The sequence below is a fragment of the Narcine bancroftii genome, chromosome 6 (genome assembly GCF_036971445.1).
Source record: "Narcine bancroftii isolate sNarBan1 chromosome 6, sNarBan1.hap1, whole genome shotgun sequence".
In the NCBI taxonomy this organism is placed as follows: domain Eukaryota; kingdom Metazoa; phylum Chordata; class Chondrichthyes; order Torpediniformes; family Narcinidae; genus Narcine; species Narcine bancroftii.
Genome location: NC_091474.1, coordinates 29,910,554 through 29,924,661, shown reverse-complemented (window position 1 = coordinate 29,924,661; position 14,108 = coordinate 29,910,554). Strand labels below are relative to the sequence as shown.

General features: G+C 43.4%; 1 protein-coding gene across 2 annotated transcripts in view; it reads right to left on the bottom strand.

The window, feature by feature from the left end:
* rbl1 (retinoblastoma-like 1 (p107)) overlaps nt 1-14,108 on the bottom strand; it is an 83,309-nt gene that overhangs the window by 22,910 nt on the left and 46,291 nt on the right. For both annotated transcript variants that reach the window (XM_069884547.1, XM_069884548.1), the window contains exons 14-15: nt 12,332-12,464; nt 7,018-7,281 (exon numbers count right to left, since the gene is read on the bottom strand). In XM_069884547.1, coding sequence (XP_069740648.1) covers nt 7,018-7,281; nt 12,332-12,464 — 397 coding nt within the window. The remainder of the gene's footprint in view (nt 1-7,017; nt 7,282-12,331; nt 12,465-14,108) is intronic.

Below are 14,108 nucleotides of genomic sequence, written 5' to 3'. Positions count from 1 at the left end.
TGGAGGGTTGCAAATGTTGTTCCCCTGTTCAAGAAAGGGAGTAAATATAACTCAGGAAATTATAAACCAGTGAGTCTTATTACAATGGTGGGAAAGCTATTGGAGAAGATCTTGAGGATTTACAAGCATTTAGAGAGGCAAAATCTGATCGGATAGTCAGCATGGCTTCGTCAGAAGGTTATGTATCACAAGCCTGATTGAAATCTTTCAAGATGTAACAAAGAACATTGATGAAGGCAGAGCAGCAGATGTATTGCATATGGATTCTGTGAGGCATTTGATAAGGTTCCCCATGCAAGGCTCATTCAGAAAGGAAGGAGGCGACGCACAACAGACAATATTTGTAAATTTATTAACTTAATTCATGCAGTAGAAAGAAATAAAGCACCTGCAGTAGCAGTTACTTTAGACGCAGAGAAGGCCTTCGACAGAGTAGAATGGAATTATTTGTTCAAAGTATTGTAAAAATTCAGTTTACCGGAGAAGTATATTAATTGGATTAAAGCATTATATAAGGGACCGTTAGCGAAAGTGACAGTAAATGGACATGTATCAAAGCAATTTAACTTAAGCAGGTCAACGCGGCAGGGATGCCCACTATCACCTTTATTGTTTGCGTTAGCTATAGAACCACCAGCAGAATTGATAAGAATAGATAATAATATAAAAGGAATAAAAATAAAAGACAAGGAATATAAAATCAGTCTATTTGCGGATGATGTTATAGTGTACTTAACAGAAGCAGAAATATCAATAAAAGAATTATATAAGAAATTGAAGGAATATGGAGAAGTGTCGGGTTACAAGATAAACATAAATAAAAGTGAAGCAATGCCTATGAATAATGCAGATTTCTCAAAATTTAAGAAGGAATCTCCATTTAGATGGCAAATGCAGGCAATAAGATACCTAGGTGTACAAATAAACAAAAATCTCGGCCAATTATATAAACTCAATTATTATCCACTAATGAAAAAATTACAGGACGATTTAGAGCATTGGAAAGATTTACCACTAACACTAATAGGAAGGATAAACTGTATTAAAATGAACATTTTTCCAAGGATATTATACTTATTTCAGGCATTGCCAATACAACTGACAGAAAAATTCTTCAAAGAGTTAAAGAAAATAATAAGGAAATTTTTATGGAGAGGGGGGAAACCAAGGATAGCACTAGATAAATTAACAGAATGGTATAAACAAGGAGGCTTACAATTGCCAAACTTCAAAAATTATTATAGAGCCGCACAATTAAGATACCTATCAGATTTTTATCAAACAAGGGAAAAACCAGACTGGACGAGATTAGAATTAGATAAAATAGGGGAAAAGATACCTGAACACATATTATATAAATGGGATGAAAAATTGGTACAACATAGAACTTCTCCAGTATTACATCATCTCCTCAATATTTGGAAGAAGATTCATGTAGAAAGAAATAAAACAAATTATCAATTACCAAAACTAATATTGACGCAAAATAAGTTACTCCCTTTTACAATAGATAACCTTTCCTTTAGAAAATGGGAAAAAAAAGGGATTAAAAGAATAGAAAATTGTTTTTCAGGAAGTAGATTCTTATCCTTTGAACAAATGAGAGATAAGTACAATATAACTGGAGATACAGCGCTGGCATATTACCAACTGAGATCCTACTTGAAGGATAAATTAGGAAGCAATTTGAGTTTGCCAGAGGGAAGTAACCTTGAATATGTGATTACAGATACAATGTTAATCAAAAGATTTATAACAAATATGTATATTAAACTGCAAGAAAAGGAGAATGAGGAAACAAATGGTAAAACTAAACAAAAATGGGAACAAGATTTAAATATAAAGATAAAAAAGGAAACATGGGAGAAATTATGTTCTGGAACGATGAGAAATACAATAAATACGAGGCTACGTATGATACAATATAATTGGTTACACAGACTATGCATTACACCGCAAAAGTTAAATAAATGGGACCCAACAGTATCTGATAGATGATTTCTTTTTTTTAAATTTTTTATTTTTCACACCATAAATCACATTAGCCATGATATACACTATTTCTTTTTCACACATATACAGTGACTTTTTCTCCCCACCCTCCTCCCAAGCCACCCCCCCACCCCCCCCTCTCATCCATTTTAGGTATACAATCTAGGTTGCATTAAGCCAGTCAGACAATGTTGTCATTCAACAAAAATACACCAGAAATTCTACTGAGTCCATTCTTTTCTTTCCTTCTCCTTCCATCAACTTAGGTAATGTTTGTCCCCGGTAGGTTTTCGCTATTGTATTTAATGTAAGGCTCCTATACTTGTTCGAATATTTCAATATTATTTCTTAACCTATATGTTATTTTTTCTAATGGAATACATTTATTCATTTAAATTTAGTAGTTTCTTCCTTTTATTTTGTTATGTATTCCATTAATATTTAAAGTCATATAGTTCAGCGTAGCCCTTTTATATTTTGTTTATCTTCTCTTTCCATTTTTCCATCATTACCTTTCCTCCTTTTCCATTTCTGTTTTCTTATTTTCAACTCTTTATAAGACAACATTCCTACAACATCCAACATTTTCCTTATTCTCCTATTTCTATCTTATTTATCCCCAATCTCCCCTTCCCCTCCTGAGTTGTCCTTTATCCCTTGTCGGACAACCACATCTCCCCTCTCCATTTGGATTTGCGAATCCACTCGCAAGCGTCAACTGATTTTGCAGTGACCGCTATTTCCCCTCACCCCGCCCCCCCAAGAAAAGATTTCACTTTTCATATGTCACAAAGGTCACTCTTTTAGTTCCCTCCTTATTCTCTCTATTCCATTACCTTCCCTTATTAATTCTTGTCTATGCTATCTATATTTTCCTCTAAGTACAGATACATTCACATATGCACATTGTCTCTATTCACTCTTATACCTCTTTACCCGCATACATATCAATCGTGATCATTTTTACTCTCATTACCCGTCTTCCTCCCTCAGTCTATTTTTGTAATTGTTCTGCAAATTTTCGTGCTTCTTCTGGATCCGAGAATAGTCTGTTTTGTTGTCCTGGAATAAATATTTTCAATACCGCTGGATGCTTTAGTATAAATTTATACCCTTTCTTCCATAAAATCGCCTTTGCTCTATTGAACTCTTTTCTTTAGGAGTTCAAAACTTATATCTGGATAAATGAAGATTTTTTGCCCTTTATACTCCAATGGTTTGTTGCCCTCGCTTACTTTTTCCATTGTCTTCTCCAGTACCTTTTCTCTTGTAGTATATCTTAGAAATTTTACTACAATAGATCTTGGTTTTTGTTGTGGTTGTGGTTTAGAGGCCAATACTCTATGTGCCCTTTCTATTTCCATTTCTTGCTGTAGTTCTGGACATCCTAGGGTCTTAGGGATCCACTCTTTTATAAACTCCCTCATATTCTTGCCTTCTTCATCTTCCTTAAGGCCCACTATCTTTATGTTATTTCTTCTGTTATGGTTTTCCATTGTATCTATTTTTTGAGCTAGTAGTTCTTGTGTCTCTTTAGTTTTTTTATTAGATTCCTCCAATTTCTTTTTTAAGTCTTCTACCTCCATTTCTGCTGCTACTGCCTGCTCTTCCATCTTGTCCATTTTCTTTCCCATTTCTGTTAAGGTCATCTCTATTTTATTCATTTTCTCTTCTGTGTTGTTTATTCTTTTTCTTAAATCCTTAAATTCCTGTGTTTGCCATTCTTTAAATGACTCCATGTATCCTTTAATAAGAGAAAGTATATCCTTTATCTTGCCTTTCTTTTCTTCTTCTATTTCCCTGTACTCTTCCTCTTCCTCTTCTTCTTCCTCTGGGTTGGCCATCTGTTGTTTCTTTGGTGCCCTTTCCTTCTCTTCTTTCTTGTTTCTATTGTCTTCTGTGGTCTCTTCTTGCTGCAGGTGTTCTGCAGCTGTCGTTGCCGGCTGTGGAGATCGACTCCCCAGCTGGTCCCCCCTCCCGTCGGTGTGTTTTTTTTTCATTCGCATCCTCGCGCATGCGCGGTTGCGCACTTTTACTCGGCTCTGCGAGCCATTTTTGTAGTCCATTATTTACCGACCTGAGGGAGCGGGTTTCTCTCTCCGCAGCGGGCCTCTTCGGACAGGTAAGGCCTTCACCTTTTTCCTCCTTTGTCTTCTCCTCCTCTCTTCTTACCGTTGCTTTCGATTTTTCTTTTTTTGTCGCCATCTTCTTTCCACCTTTATACTCACTTTTCTGTAACTTTTATTTCTGTGCCTTTGTGTTTTCCTTTGTTTTTCCCGACTTTTCTGGAGAGGGCTGGAGTTCACCATCCGGCCACTACTCCATCACGTGACTCCTTCCTCTGATAGATGTTTTCGATGTAAAAAAGAAATGGGAACAACAATTCATGCAATCTGGACATGTGAGAGAGTAGAAAAATTTTGGGAAGATCTCAATCAGATATTAAATAAAATAACAGAAAACAATATACCAAAGAATCCAGAGATCTTTCTCCTAAGTAACATAAAAAACAAAGAATTTGGAATTGATCTGGAGGATGCACAAAAAAGATTTGTTAAGATAGCTCTAGCCGTAGCAAAAAAATGTATTATGTCAATCTGGAAATTGGAAGATAATCTGAAAATACAACAATGGTATATAGAAATGAATAAATGTATTCCATTAGAAAAAATTACATATAGTTTAAGAAATAATATTGAAATATTCGAACAAATATGGGAGCCTTACATTAAATACAATAGCGAAAACCTACTGGGGACAATCATTACCTAAGTTGATGGAAGGAGAAGGAAAGAAAAGAATGGACTCAGTAGAATTTCTGGTGTATTTTTGTTGAATGACAACATTGTCTGACTGGTTTAATGTAACCTAGATTGTATACCTAAAAACGATGGGAGGTGGGGTGGGGGGGTGGCTTGAGAGGGGGGGGGGGGGGGAGAAAAAGTCACTGTATATGTGTGAAAAAGAAAAAGTGTGTATCATGGCTAATGTGATTTATGGTGTGAAAAATAAAAAATTTAAAAAAAAAGGAAATTGGATTGGCTTGCCCAAAGGCAGCAGAGAGTAGTTGTAGATGTTTCGTGCTCTGCGCAGAGGATGGTGATCCACAGGGATCTGTTTTGGGATCCCTCCTCTTTGTGATTTTTATAAATGACCTGGATGGTGAAGTAAAAGGGTGGGTTATTAAGATTTTGGAAGTCACAAAAATGGGTGCTGCTGTGGATATCCTAGAGTGTTATCAGAGCCAGCTCTTCAGCGCTTGACGTCCTGCTTTGCGGAAACTGCCAAAATGTTTGGCCTGGAAGTCAGCCTGAAGAAAACTGAGGTCCTCCATCAGCCAGCTCCCCACCATGACTACCAGCCCCCCCACATCTCCATCGGGCACACAAAACTCAAAACGGTCAACCAGTTTACCTATCTCGGCTGCACCATTTCATCAGATGCAAGGATCGACAATGAGATAGACAACAGACTCGCCAAGGCAAATAGCGCCTTTGGAAGACTACACAAAAGAGTCTGGAAAAACAACCAACTGAAAAACCTCACAAAGATAAGCGTATACAGAGCCGTTGTCATACCCACACTCCTGTTCGGCTCCGAATCATGGGTCCTCTACCGGCACCACCTACGGCTCCTAGAGCGCTTCCACCAGCGTTGTCTCCGCTCCATCCTCAACATCCATTGGAGCGCTTACACCCCTAACGTCGAAGTACTCGAGATGGCAGAGGTCGACAGCATCGAGTCCACGCTGCTGAAGATCCAGCTGCGCTGGATGGGTCACGTCTCCAGAATGGAGGACCATCGCCTTCCCAAGATCGTATTATATGGCGAGCTCTCCACTGGCCACCGTGACAGAGGTGCACCAAAGAAAAGGTACAAGGACTGCCTAAAGAAATCTCTTGGTGCCTGCCACATTGACCACCGCCAGTGGGCTGATAACGCCTCAAACCGTGCATCTTGGCGCCTCACAGTTTGGTGGGCAGCAACCTCCTTTGAAGAAGACCGCAGAGCCCACCTCACTGACAAAAGGCAAAGGAGGAAAAACCCAACACCCAACCCCAACCAACCAATTTTCCCTTGCAACCGCTGCAATCGTGTCTGCCTGTCCCGCATCGGACTTGTCAGCCACAAACGAGCCTGCAGCTGACGTGGACTTTTTACCCCCTCCATAAATCTTCGTCTGCGAAGCCAAGCCAAAGAAAGAAGATCAGAGGTTACAAAGGGACAATGATCGGATGTAGAGCTGGTCTGAGAAGTGGCAGATGGAGTTTAACCCAGAAAAGTATGAGGTGGTTCATTTCAGTTGGTCCAATTTGAAGGCAGAATACAATGTTAATGGGAGATCTCTCAGCAGTGAGGATGAACTGAGAGGTCTTGGAGTTCGTGTCCAGAGGACATGCAAAGCTGCTGCACAGGTTGGTAGTGTTGTTAAAAAGGTACATGGTGCATTGGCTTTCATTAACTGTGGGATCAAGTTCAAGAGCCGTCAGGTCATGTTACAGAAGTAATGTAGAAGATTTTGTTTAGACCCCACAAAATATTGTCACCTCATTACAGGAAAGATATGGATGCTATTGAGAGGTACAGAGGGGAATTATAAGGATGTTGCGTGGATTGGAGGGCATTCCTTGTGAGGATAGGTTGAATGAATTTGGTCTTTTCTCCTTGGAGCAACAGAGGATGAGGAATGTACAAGATGATGAGAAGCATGGATCGTGTGGATGGCCAGAGACTTTTTCCTTGGGCAGAAATGGATAACACGAGGGGACAAAGTTTTAATATACTTTAGAGAGTGGAACTGAGAAAAACGAAGGGAAATTCTAGGCAGCTGTTAGAGTGGGTCAGCACAACACTGGTTGGAAGGCCTATATTCTATGATAATAAATTTCGGCCTACGAATGCAATCGAAGGATAGAGAGGTGGCTGCAGGAAAATCAACCCAAGGATCAGGCTTGTAAGGGAAGAAGCCCCGCTTGTTCCTGATTATTAGTATCACATGCAGAGTGGACATGCACACAAACTCACCTTGTACTGGTATAGTAAGCATCTGACCATTGGTTGTCGGTACAGTGGCAGTCGCCATGGTTACAATAGTCCGCCCAGGAGGGATAGCAATATTTTCATTGGTCGTACTGTGTGCTTGAATAATCCTCAGGCCAGATGACTGGGCAATAGTCACTTGAGCATCTACTGCATCATCATCAGCAAACAGTCTCCTTTTGGCACTTCCCGCTGAGGGCGAAGTGAACCTGTCGTGGACAGACAGCGGTGATGCTGGAGGTGGGAGATCTGGGAAACAGTGAACCAGCAATGAATAAAAAACAATCATTCTTTAAAAGGATTTGAAGTGCACAAGACCAGCAACACTTTTAATCAAGTTTTCAAAAAGTAGAGGCACAGATCTATTTCAAGACTAAATAACAGGCAGAGACATCTGGCATTTCTTAAATTAATGGTGCATAAACATCTTATTCCCCGAGAGGGTCTAATATATATGTTCCAAGTCACTTGTGAGGATCACTTAACAATAACAGTTTCAATGTACTTAAGCTAATAAAAATGATTAAAATAACTAGCAGGCACAAGTGTCACTAGCCTTTTCATACTGCATTGTAAAATGGAGATTCCTCGTAAATATTCTCAGGAACCTTCCCGTGAACCTGTGGTGCGAAAAGGTTGGCCCGGGAATTTTAGATGGGCCCTACCTTGTAGGCAAGGCCGCAGCCCGGGAAATTTTCCCGGTCTGCGCAGTGCGAAGAGCCAAACGGTCCAGCAGGGAAGCCTCGTGACATCAGCGCATGTAGGCGATTAAAATTAAAAGATACTTACCGCCTGAGAACAGTGGGCCGCTTTGGCTCATTGCAATGGCAGCCCAATGCGGGATGAATGGCCACCCTCGCTAACCATAATCCCTCACATAGCTGTATTTCCCAGAGTGATTCCAGCTGTAACGTGTCGAAGCGGCCCCGATGCGCGGGGGGGTGGGGTGGGCGGGCAGATGAGCGACCGACAGCTAGAGGGACGGAGTGGGTGGGGCCGGGAGGGAGCAAGCGAGCAACAGACGGCTGGGAGGGAAGGAGCAGGTGAATGAGACTGACAATCGGCCGGGAAGAGAGTGGGCAATCGACGGATGGTGGGAGGGGAACTTATTCTTACTCCTGAGAGTGTGTAATATGTCATCAGATGGGGGCGGGACTTCCCCAAAATTGCCAGGAGTGCAAATTCCCAGGGATTTGGACCACACAGTCCGAAAGGCCTGTGAGGTCCTCAATTCCTGGGAATTTCTCCAGGGATTTGGACCACACAGTCCGAAAGGCCTGTGAGGTCCTCAATTCCTGGGAATTTCTCCAGGACATGGTAGGGTCACCACCCGCCTGCAGTGCGAAAACGCCTACTGTTTTCACTGCTCCTATCATTGTCTCCTTGCTCCACCAGTTACCACCACATTCTATCATTTGAAGTATTTTCACATTTATTAGACAGGAAATGATTGCCAGACAGGAACATCTGGGAAAGAGAAACAGGTAACATTTCAGGTGACATTCAATCTGACGAAAAGAAAACAGCTGAAAACCTAACTACTGTTTCTTTCTTTGCAGGCTCTGAATATATCAGCAATACATTGAGCACATCCAGTATTTTTAAAACCTTAAGTGTCTACATAATTTTGCTTTCTGACATCTCCAACAATTGGTGGGGACAAAGGATCCAATCAGAATGAAGAGTCACAACGATCCTATGGTGCCCTGAGGGTAGAGATGAACTGAAAGGCACATCTCTAAACCATTCTGAAAAGGACATAGAAAAGTTGTTTTACTTAACCAGCTGGTAACAAGAGGACAAACATTTCCTACTTATTCAAATCAAAAGGTTGGACATATTTCCTCCATATCCATCCTCACCCTTTACACCACAAGCTTCACCTGGCAATCGGTAAAATACACACGCCTGGGTCTAACACAAGGACAATCCTGGAGCAAGGCCATGGCAGCAATAGCAATTCAAAGGATCACACAGACCGCCGTGCCTGCAACAACACATTAAAATGACACTTCGGACTGAGCAAGAGAGCCATTATTACAGTACGAGAACTGCACCAACCACTGGTGTTACCCGATGAAATAACCTGATAGGCCTGCATTGATGAGCATAACACAATTGCACCCAGAACTGTGATCTAGAGATGGGCCCTGGTTTCAGAAGAACAGATGGGCATCTGGTACAACAGCATGTCCAACCTGAAGGCCACTGGCTGCTGACCCTGGCTCCAATAATGATCTCACATGACATCAGTTTTGGCTCAGGTCTTCCTGGTGACTCCATGCTATTTAGGTCCATCATGACACTCTTCTCAAGGAATCAGAGTTGTTCATCATTGGTCCTTCCAACTCCCTCATTCATGCAGACCATATGTCTACACTAACCCTGTGTCCCTCTAGTCCACACATGTCAAACTCTGGACCGCGGGCCAAATTCGGCCCGCGATATAATTATATTTGGCCCGCAAGATCATATTAAATATATATTAGAGTTGGCCCGCTGGCCGCCGCGCCAGTATAGCGCATGCACACTGAAGGTGAAAATGAAGACGCTGGAGGTGTGGAGGGATCTCAGAGTCCCGAATCCCGGGGATCGGAGCGCCGCACTCAGCCCGCCCGGCTCCCGGACACACAGACGCGGCTGGAGTTGGGGACCATCCTCGCTGGGTCTGCGCTTCAGCGGCGACGCCGGACCGAACGTCTCGTTGGCGATGCCTTCGCCCTCGCTCCGTGCGTGGCGGACCCTGCCTCCCGCTCCTTTTGTTGGAGACGAGCCCGGCACCGTGAGATCGCAGTTTAATCCCTCTCCAACCATGAGAGGGGGGTGGGAGCAACGCGCTCTTCTCAGCCAATTCCTCCACCGCCCCGGACGCCGGTGTTTCAACGGGGGGTTCGGGTGCCTTCGTCAGGCGACCGACCTGTTGGTCCAAGACAAGGGGAGAGCGTACAAACTCCACACAGACAGCACCTGAACTCGGGTGAACGTGGAGCTGCGACCCCACATTCCACATCAGGACTGTGTGTAAGATTGGGAGCAGTGAGACGGAAGCTTATTTTGTTCCTGTGATTTAAGCCTTTCTTGGGGTGGGGGGGTGGTCCTTCTCTGACCACTTGCCTAACAATTAACCTAATCAGATGTGGAGTTACCACAGTACAGCAGTTCTCAACCTTTTTCTTTCCACTCGCGTCCCTGTGCCATTGGTGCTCTGTGATTAGTAAGGGATTGCTTAAGGTGGTCTGTGGGTGGGAAGAAAAAGTTTGAAGACCACTGCTTTAATCATCCCTCATTGACTCGTCATGTGCACGGTTTCAGATTGCTAATGGAAATGGGCCAATGACAATGACAATGAAAGAGTTTATCCAAAACTATTATTAAACATTTATTTTAATAAGAAAAAGTTTAACATTACATATGTTGAAAGAAGAGAAAACATGCAGATGTTGTTGAAAATTTTCAATAAATATTTAGTTCGGCCCTCGACTTAGTCCAAGTTTTTAATTTTGGCCCTCCGTGAATTTGAGTTTGACACCCCTGGTCTAGTCCTTTTCTATCCAAGTACCAGGTTACATGCCTTTTACATGCCTTTCTCTGGCAATTCATTCCATAATACCACCACTCTCTATGTCAATGGTCCTCAACTTTTTTCTTTCTACTCACATCGCACCTTAAGTAATCCCTTACTGTGCCACAGGCGCTCTGTGGTTAGTAAGAGATTACTTAAATCTGGTATCCCCCAAAGTTCCTCAACATGATTATCCAACTGCACGAAAACCAACAAGGTCGGGTCAGATACAGCAATGAGCTCTCTGAACCCTTCTCCATTAACAATGGCGTGAAGCAAGGCTGTGTTCTGGCACCAACCCTCTTTTCAATCTTCTTCAGCATGATGCTGAACCAAGCCATGAAAGACCCCAACAATGAAGACGCTGTTTACATCCGGTACCGCACGGATGGCAGTCTCTTCAATCTGAGGCGCCTGCAAGCTCACACCAAGACACAAGAGAAACTTGTCCGTGAACTACTCTTTGCAGATGATGCCGCTTTAGTTGCCCATTCAGAGCCAGCTCTTCAGCGCTTGACGTCCTGCTTTGCGGAAACTGCCAAAATGTTTGGCCTGGAAGTCAGCCTGAAGAAAACTGAGGTCCTCCATCAGCCAGCTCCCCACCATGACTACCAGCCCCCCCACATCTCCATCGGGCACACAAAACTCAAAACGGTCAACCAGTTTACCTATCTCGGCTGCACCATTTCATCAGATGCAAGGATCGACAATGAGATAGACAACAGACTCGCCAAGGCAAATAGCGCCTTTGGAAGACTACACAAAAGAGTCTGGAAAAACAACCAACTGAAAAACCTCACAAAGATAAGCGTATACAGAGCCGTTGTCATACCCACACTCCTGTTCGGCTCCGAATCATGGGTCCTCTACCGGCACCACCTACGGCTCCTAGAACGCTTCCACCAGCGTTGTCTCCGCTCCATCCTCAACATCCATTGGAGCGCTCACACCCCTAACGTCGAGGTACTCGAGATGGCAGAGGTCGACAGCATCGAGTCCACGCTGCTGAAGATCCAGCTGCGCTGGATGGGTCACGTCTCCAGAATGGAGGACCATCGCCTTCCCAAGATCGTATTATATGGCGAGCTCTCCACTGGCCACCGTGACAGAGGTGCACCAAAGAAAAGGTACAAGGACTGCCTAAAGAAATCTCTTGGTGCCTGCCACATTGACCACCGCCAGTGGGCTGATAACGCCTCAAACCGTGCATCTTGGCGCCTCACAGTTTGGCGGGCAGCAGCCTCCTTTGAAGAAGACCGCAGAGCCCACCTCACTGACAAAAGGCAAAGGAGGAAAAACCCAACACCCAACCCCAACCAACCAATTTTCCCTTGCAACCGCTGCAATCGTGTCTGCCTGTCCCGCATCGGACTGGTCAGCCACAAACGAGCCTGCAGCTGACGTGGACTTTTTACCCCCTCCATAAATCTTCGTCCGCGAAGCCAAGCCAAAGAACTTAAATCTGGTATGTGAGTGGAAAGGTTGAGAACCACTGCTCTGTCAAAATCTCTACTCCTCAGATGGTCTTTCAATGTCTCCCCTCTCAAATTAAACCTTACATTGGTAGAGAAACCAGCAGTAGTGTGAAAAATTATAACCAGTAAATATACAATAGACACAAAATATCAGTGGCAATGAGATAGAGGAGTTTCAAAATGCCCCAACTTTACTTAGCAAGAGTTAATAAGGACAGTTTTTGGAAGGAAGAGAAATGATGCTGAAGGAAACAAACTTTACCACGTTTATTGAAACTCCCAGCAATATCTGTGCGCACTTCCTTCACCCGAGGATGCACGATCGGAGAAATGGGCATGAGTGGAAGGTGCATGGGACCACTATTACCATTTTCGAAGTTGGCAGGGAAGGTTACCTGAAAGTGTATTTTTAAGCCATATTTCAATAACAGGTAATGGAACAAAATATTACATTTGAAACGAATTCTACTTTTGCAATCTATATCCAAACTGCACAAACAGTTATTCATTTCAATATGGCAGGCAATTACAATTATTGACAGATCTTAGAGATTTGAAATACAGGGATGTTCGTCATGTGAGACATGATAAAGAGAAGGCATCACTAGAAGAGCACAGTTATATTTGGACAGTTATCACAAGAGCCATTCAAAGATAGTTCTGTGAAAATTGAGGATAAAGGTTTATTGATTTATCATCCTGAATGCTCAAGTCAAGTCACGTTTATTGTCATCTGATTGTACAAGTATAACCCGACGAAACAGTGTTCTCCGGTCCTCGGTGCAAAAACATGTTGACATAACACGCATACAAACAAATAATACGCACACAGGATAAGGATCATAGCTATAAATAAATTAATATTGTTTTGTACAGATGAGAGTCTTGGATGGTGAGTATGAGCAGTTCTCACTGCCCATGGGAAGAAGCTGTTCCTCAGCCTGGTGGTGCTGGCTCTGATCCTCCTGTATCTCTTCCCCGATGGGAGCAGCTGAAAGATGCTGTGCGCAGGGTGGAAGGGGTCCTCAATGGTCTTGCAAGCCCTCATCAGGAAATGATCCCAGTACATCTTGTTGATGGGAGGAGCGGGGTGCTGGTGGGTTGCTGGGGAAGGGGGGGTGGGACATGTTCCAGTGATTCTCTCTGCCACTCTTATGGTCCTGTGGATTGACCTCTGATCCATTTCTCAGCAGGAACTGTGATTCAGCCAGCCAGGACACTCTCAATAGATCTCTTATAGAATGTTGACACTGTCATGTCATCTGCAAATTTGATGACACCACTGGAGCTAGATCTGGTGATGCAGTTGTGAGTCAGTAGCATGAAAAGCAGCGAGCTGAGCACACAGCCCTGAGATGCCAGTGCTCATCTTGATGGTGCTTGATATTCTGCTACCAACCCAGAGACTGTGGTCTTTCCATTAGGAACACCACGATCCAATTACTGAGAGGGGTGTTAAATCCCAGTAAGGACAGCTTTTCCACCAGCCTCTGGGGGAATGATCAAATATCAAGCTGAAGTCAATGAACACCAGCCTGGCATATGAGGCATTGCTCTCCAGGTGGCCCAGGACAGAGTGAATCGACAAGGCTATAGCATCATCTGTGAAATGGTTTCTTCTATAGGCAAACTGAAATAGATCCAGCGTCTCTGGGAGGCGTGCCTTGATGTGTTCCATCACCAGACAGTCGAAGCATTTCATAATGGTGGTGGAGGTCAGTGTCACAAAGTGGTAGTCATTGAGGCCTGTTACTGTCACCCTCTTGGGTACCAGGATGAAGGTGGCTATCTTGAACCCTGCAGTAACAATAGACTGTGAGGTGTTGAAGATGTCTGTGAAGCCCTCTGTCAATAGGTCTGCACAGTCCTTCAGTTCCCAACCAGGTATGTTGTCTGGTCCCGCATGGGTGGGTTCACCTTGGATAGAATTCTCCTCACTTCGGCCGTGGCTATGTGGGGAGCCAGTTCATCGGGGGGCATGCAGCTTTTTTGGGTATTATCCTGTTTTTCTCATCAAAGTGTGTATAGAAGGTGCTCAC